Raw genomic sequence first — 6,269 nt, 5'->3', positions numbered from 1 at the left:
TCGCACAAGGCCTCCGATATGTAAGGGTCAGACCTGTTCGTCACATTGAGATAGACTATAATTTCATACAAGAGCGGTCACTCGTGGATTTTTAAAGCTACACTATATCTCCACCGATAATCAGTTAGTAGATTTGTTAACAACGGGCCTTTCTAAAGTCAGGTTTAACGTCTTATCTGTCAAGTTGCATCTTCCTTACGGTCGTCTTACTTGAGGGGGTGTAAGCGTAAATATAGTAACAAAATAACCAGTTTTATATATTTTAATCATGGTTGTTAGGCTTGGTAATCGAGTATTTATGTCCTGTAATCCATAATCTTTGCTTGTAATTAGTTTATTAATTAGTTAGGGGTTTTTTCTTGACCGTTATCTTTCTTCTTCTCCACACGCTTTCTATACTCTTTTTTACTCCCCTATATAGTCGTCTTTCACATTTCAGTCAATGTGGAAAAAGGAGCTTTCTTAACCTTAATTTGAATCGCTATAATCTCACACATAATAGGAATGGCATAAGTCCAACAAAGCTTACCAAAAAATATATATCTAAGCCTCACCATTTTCGAGAACATATGTCCATGGAGTATCAACCCATTCTTATGTTAGTGTCTAGTACCATATTCTTCTTCTTCTTCTTCTTCTTCATGTCGGGTTCTGCTGCAGTAGATACAATATCTGCATATCAACCAATCAAAGATGGCAGCTCCATTGTTTCAGAGGGAGAGACGTTTGAACTGGGCTTTTTTAGCCCCGGCGAGTCCAAGAATCGGCACCTGGGAATATGGTACAAGAAGATATCACCATTAACCGTTGCGTGGGTTGCTAACAGAGAGAAACCAATTATCGACACATCAGGCATGTTTGAACTCACTACAGAAGGAACCCTTCAGATACTTAGTCGTGATAACACTATAATCTGGTCATCAGATTCGATAGTATCTACAAATAATATAAATCCAGTGGCACAACTTCTCGACAATGGAAATCTTGTGGTGTGGGAAAATAGCAGAAAAGAGAATCTAATCTGGCAAAGTTTTGACTTTCCTGGTAACACGTTGCTACCAGGGATGAAAATCGGGAAGGATTTGACAACAGGAAGAGAGAGCTTCTTATCATCATGGAAAAGCCCTGATGATCCTTCTATTGGTCTGTATAAACTCTGGTTAGACCCGAATGGATATCCACAGTTATTTATGGAAAAAGGTCAAGTTGAACACGCTAGGGTTGGACCATGGAATGGTCTTTGGTTTCGTGGGCGTCCATTTGAAAACACAGGTCCAATTTTCTTGATCGAGTTTACTGTTAACGAGAAGGAGATGTATTATAGATTTACACTCAAGAGTTTTGTTTTTTTTAGAATGATTATTATGCATGATGGCATTATAATGCAGTCGAATTGGGTTGAGCGAACACAAGAATGGGCTGTGTATGGAAATATAGTTGTTGATACATGTAGTCTTTATGGACGATGTGGTCCTTATGGAATATGCACAGTTGAAAATCCGATTTGCAGGTGTATTGAAGGTTTTGAACCAAGAGTCCTAAAAGGATGGATTCAAGGAGATATGTCTGATGGGTGTAAACGCAAGAAACCTTTGAATTGTGGGACCAAAGATGTCTTCCATAAAATTTCAGGAGTGAAATTTCCAGATACACGTCATTCATCGTACAATGTGAGCATGTCTCGTGAAGAATGTGAGAAGGCATGCAGAAGGAATTGCTCTTGTACAGCTTACGCAGATTTAGATATCAGAAATGGGGGAAGTGGATGTTTGTTATGGTTTGATGATCTTATGGACATTCGAAAGTATGATGATAATCAACAACTTTACATAAAAATGGCAATCTCCGAGATACCAGGTACAATCTTTACACAACAGTGGATCCTACTACATGCTAAACATATTGATAATACAAAGGATGAGGATTTAGTTTATTTGGTTTGATTTGTAGTCTTACTAATTATTGTATTTATTAGAAAAAGGTAGATCCGGTTATAACAAGAAGAAGGCAGTTCTCATTATAGCGCTTTCGGTTTCTTCAGCAGCAATGCTTGTGTCTGCAGTAGCATATGCTTGTAGAAAGAAAATGAAAAGGCCTCACAAGAAAGGACGAGGTAAACATAAACAAGTCATTTTTTATGCTTCAAGAAATGAAACATTAACAAACATTATTTATGACTAAGTACAAGTTTGTATGAGTATGATTTTTGGAAGATGCATGTAATAATGACAAGTTGAAAGTGAACTTGTGTAGGGAACAGGTGGCAGACATTTGATAAGGATAAAGTTGAGATGGAAAACTTTGGTGAATTACCATTTTTCAGCCTGTATAGAATAGCAAAGGCTACTAATAACTTTAGCATTGACAATCAGATTGGAGAAGGTGGTTTTGGTCCAGTTTACAAGGTAACATATTGATGTTTTGTGAATAAAAGGCAATACTTGAGGAATTTTTCAATCACAAGCTCCAATATATAAATATATCTTTTAATTAGGGTGTGTTGGAAGACGGAAAAGTAGTAGCTATAAAGCGGCTCTCAGAAACATCCCAACAAGGACACGAAGAGTTCCAGAATGAAGTCATTTGTATCGCCAAACTTCAGCATCGGAATCTTGTGAAGCTCCTTGGATATTGCATTCATGGAAATGAAAAGATTCTAATTTATGAATACATGGATAACAAAAGCTTGGACTCGTTTCTATTTGGTTTGGTCCTCTCTAATTTCTTACATTTACACTTGTTGTGGTCGACTTGCATGTACTATAAGTAGTTCATATTGAACAGATGAAACTAGAAGTTCAATGCTTGATTGGCCTCAACGCTTTAACATCATACATGGTATGGCACGAGGTATTCTTTATTTACATCAAGATTCCCGCCTCCAAATCATCCATAGAGATCTCAAGGCAGGTAATATATTGTTGGACAACCAAATGAATCCAAAAATATCTGATTTTGGGCTTGCAAGAATGTTTGTAGGAGAGGATGCCACGGCTAAGACAAAGAAGGTGGTTGGAACACAGTAAGAATCTATAAAACATTTTAGCAATTCCTTCCAATGAAAATAGGACTTTTTCAAATAAAGTAGACACAAAATCCTAGCAATAATGTGTTTTTGAACTGATCTTGGGTGCAGTGGATACATTTCTCCAGAGTATGCAATACATGGACGTTTCTCAATAAAGTCAGATGTATTTAGCTTTGGTGTTCTTGTGCTAGAGATAGTAAGTGGGAAGAAAAATAAAGAATTCTCTCATGAGGCTCGTAGTGACAACCTTCTTGGACATGTAAGTTAACTAGGTAGAATAAAACCAATCTCATATTAACATCATCCTTTGGGCTTTGACATACTTATATGATCTATGATGGGTTTGGATCAGGCATGGAGACTCTATAAGGAAGGCAAGTCCATTGAACTCATGAGTGTGTCTTTACGCAACTCATGTGTCGTCTCTGAAATACAACGATCAATACATATTGGATTATTGTGTGTTCAACATCATCCAGAAGATAGGCCAACTATGTTATCAGTGGTTCTTATGCTCATAAGCGATGGTGTATTGCCTCCACCTAAACAACCAGCCTTTTTCACCGAAGAAAGCAATGGTTTACTTAACTCTGTTTCATCATTGGATGATGAATACATGATAACACTATTGTATCCTAGATAAATGGCCATATGTTCTTGGGTTCAATAGCTTCAATTGCCTTGTTCAACCTTTTTAGACAAGACATAACATCTTAACTTTGTGTCATGAACGCCAATCTCAATCTTAGTTTAGATGCATAATACTACACGCAATATAACAAAAGTGGTATGAAAAACTTTAAAATGAAGTTGACAGAGGTTCAAATCCTACAGACATCGGGTGGCTTGTCTTTAAAAAAATGTCATTTTTTTCATCAGGGATTATGTAATCCTGTATCAAGAGCATTATACACAGCCTCTAGTGATACACCTTCAACTATCAGAACCTTGTCCCTTGATTTTGAGCCAGCACCCAATGAAACTTGCCTCTTTTTTACCCCTATAACCTATACATAATATACATGGAAATAAATATATTTAGAAACTATAACTACAAATAAAATATTTAATGTAATATTGAGTTATTAACTTCATTCTATACAATCATTTAGAGAAAACTTATACAATATTAAGTATTACAAATTTATAAACAGAATTACCGAGCTTATAAAATCAAGGAGTGCAGCATTGGCTTCACCATCCTTTGCAGGTGCATCAATTTGTACTCCTAAAGCATCATCATCAAAATCTAAATTTCCAATACATGCAACACAGATTAGTAGTTTCAGCTTCAAAAGTAATGAAAGTTGTTTTGTATGTTTTCAGTTCTTGTATTAAACCTGAAATAGAAAAAAAAAAAAAAAAAAAAACCTGTAATGGTGGCAACTTTAGAACCAGGTTTGGCATGTATGGTGATAGCTACAGATGAAGGGGGGATAAATCGCATACATCCAGGGAATTTGGTTGTAGAAGGTGGTGGAGGCGTTGACTCTGTTGACTTGGCTTTAGCTTTACCTTTTTTTGTTGGGGGCATTTTGGGGTTTCAAGAATCTGATAAATGAACTCCAATCAATGTTTATCAATTTATTAACAACTTAATCATCTATACACACATTGGTATAATGCCAAATAGAACAGCAAGATCAAGACAAGTTACTGTAATAGCTAAAATTTCAAAATGACTGATCGTAAAGACTTGATGGTAAGTAATGTTCTCATGATCTGACTGAAACGCTATGATTGATGTTATTCACAGCTTCACAAAAATGTTAATTGACTAATTATGCGAATAAAAATAGATTGGAGGCAGAGTAAAACCTAAATTTTGTTCAACTTCACGAATCCCCTATACAAACTGATTCTACTAATGAGAAACCACAGTAGAAATATTCAACTATCAGCTTTATCGGAATCAATGGGACATCGTAATTAAACATGCAGCACTTACCAGCTTGCAATACAGAAATTGAAATCGAGAGACGAACATAAAAATCCGTAAATCAGTGGATTCACACACGAACAAACAAGTTGAGTATGTTTCAACTCTCGATCATGGCCACTTTCGATTAGAGCTTGAAGGCTTCAACAGAACAATTTTTTTGACAACCTAATTTATCACAGAAATCATGATCGCCTGGAGACGAAGGAAACCAATATGGGAAAGAATCTCGGTAGTGTTCTCGGGAAGGAATGAAAAGGTTTATTTCCCGACTATTCTTTTCATTTTGTTTAAGGAAAATTTACAAATTTGGTCCTTTTTGTATGTCAATTATTGTGGATTTCATCCCCAAAACTATTTTTTCACTTGATTGTTTCTTTTATTATTATTATACATATTAAATGGGGACATGGCTTACGAATAGTAAATAGCGACATGGCTTACGAATAGTGTTTAGTTCTCATCTACAACTAATTTGCTTTTAACTTAAAAAGGTAATGAAGTTTTAAAAATATGTAAAAAATACCATTATTTTATTTTTAGTACTTAAAATACCATTAAAGTATATTTTTTATACACAAAATACCAATGAAGTACACATGTGTTCAAATAATACCTTGTGGGTAACCTATAATAGCCGGTAAAATGGTATTTTGTGTACAAAAAAAAAAAAAAAACAATGGTCTTTTTTGTACATTTTTGAAACTTCATTACCTTTTTAAGTCATTTTTCCTTCTTTGAATGTAATGGAAATTTAGCTACTTTTTATAAAGAACCTTCCACTTCACTTCGGTCACTACTGTTATTCATCGCCACCCTCCACCACCATGGCAAAACCCTTTTTCTTATTCTTCCTCCTAATCATCTGCCTACTTTCATCAACGCCGGAATCTCACCGGCCACCTCCGTTTCTCGGCAAATCCCCACGGCTTCTCCAAACCCAAAAATTCTTGTTCAGCCGAAGTACACTTACGAGACACGATACTTTGATCAGACTCTTGATCATTTCAGTTTCAATGATCTTCCCAAGTTCCAACAACATTATCTCATCAACTCCGATCATTGGGTGGGCCCAGGCCCTAGTCGTTTGGGCCCAATCTTCCTTTATTGCGGCAACGAAGGCGACATCGAATGGTTCGCTGCCAACACCGACTTCGTTTGGGAACTCGCCCCTCGTTTTGGTGCCATGGTCATTTTCCCCGAAGTAAAAGCCCTAATCACTTTACTCTACATTAATTTGTTCACTTGCAGACCTTTAATAATACAATTTTATCAAAAGCTGCATGATTTGATCTAGTGTCG

The 6,269-nt window shown here is 36.1% G+C and overlaps 2 protein-coding genes across 2 annotated transcripts; one reads left to right on the top strand and one right to left on the bottom strand.

Annotated features, from left to right (window-relative positions):
- Window positions 1-485: 485 nt before the first annotated feature.
- LOC145012341 (G-type lectin S-receptor-like serine/threonine-protein kinase At4g27290) lies at window positions 486-3,758 on the top strand. Its single transcript, XM_078971137.1, has 7 exons — window positions 486-1,857; window positions 1,976-2,113; window positions 2,254-2,405; window positions 2,495-2,705; window positions 2,785-3,022; window positions 3,137-3,287; window positions 3,381-3,758. The coding sequence occupies exons 1-7, from the start codon at window positions 570-572 to the stop codon at window positions 3,669-3,671; spliced, it is 2,469 nt and encodes an 822-aa protein (XP_078827263.1). The 5' UTR covers window positions 486-569; the 3' UTR covers window positions 3,672-3,758.
- Window positions 3,759-3,804: 46 nt separating this feature from the next.
- On the bottom strand, window positions 3,805-5,236 carry LOC145012342 (uncharacterized). The gene is made up of 4 exons (XM_078971138.1): window positions 4,977-5,236; window positions 4,400-4,579; window positions 4,189-4,277; window positions 3,805-4,035 (listed from the first exon to the last, which is right to left on the bottom strand). Exons 2-4 carry the CDS (start codon window positions 4,560-4,562, stop codon window positions 3,904-3,906), a joined length of 384 nt encoding a protein of 127 aa, XP_078827264.1. The 5' UTR covers window positions 4,563-4,579; window positions 4,977-5,236; the 3' UTR covers window positions 3,805-3,903.
- Between the last annotated feature and the right edge of the window lie 1,033 nt (window positions 5,237-6,269).

Source organism: Lactuca saligna, chromosome 8 (genome assembly GCF_052625555.1).
Source record: "Lactuca saligna cultivar CGN05327 chromosome 8, ASM5262555v1, whole genome shotgun sequence".
Lineage (NCBI taxonomy): Eukaryota > Viridiplantae > Streptophyta > Magnoliopsida > Asterales > Asteraceae > Lactuca > Lactuca saligna.
The sequence above is the reverse complement of the archived record's forward strand: the minus strand, read 5'-3'. Positions and strand labels throughout refer to the sequence as shown.

Coding starts and splice junctions, on each gene's coding strand:
- LOC145012342 (XM_078971138.1), bottom strand. CDS start 4,562: ATGCCCCCAACAAAAAAAGGTAAAGCTAAAGCCAAGTCAACAGAGTCA. Junction 4,278..4,399: donor TAAAGTTGCCACCATTACAG/GTTTTTTTTTTT, acceptor TTGGAAATTTAG/ATTTTGATGATGATGCTTTA. Junction 4,036..4,188: donor TCCTTGATTTTATAAGCTCG/GTAATTCTGTTT, acceptor TATTATGTATAG/GTTATAGGGGTAAAAAAGAG.
- LOC145012341 (XM_078971137.1), top strand. CDS start 570: ATGTCCATGGAGTATCAACCCATTCTTATGTTAGTGTCTAGTACCATA. Junction 2,406..2,494: donor GTTTTGGTCCAGTTTACAAG/GTAACATATTGA, acceptor TCTTTTAATTAG/GGTGTGTTGGAAGACGGAAA. Junction 3,288..3,380: donor GTGACAACCTTCTTGGACAT/GTAAGTTAACTA, acceptor GGTTTGGATCAG/GCATGGAGACTCTATAAGGA.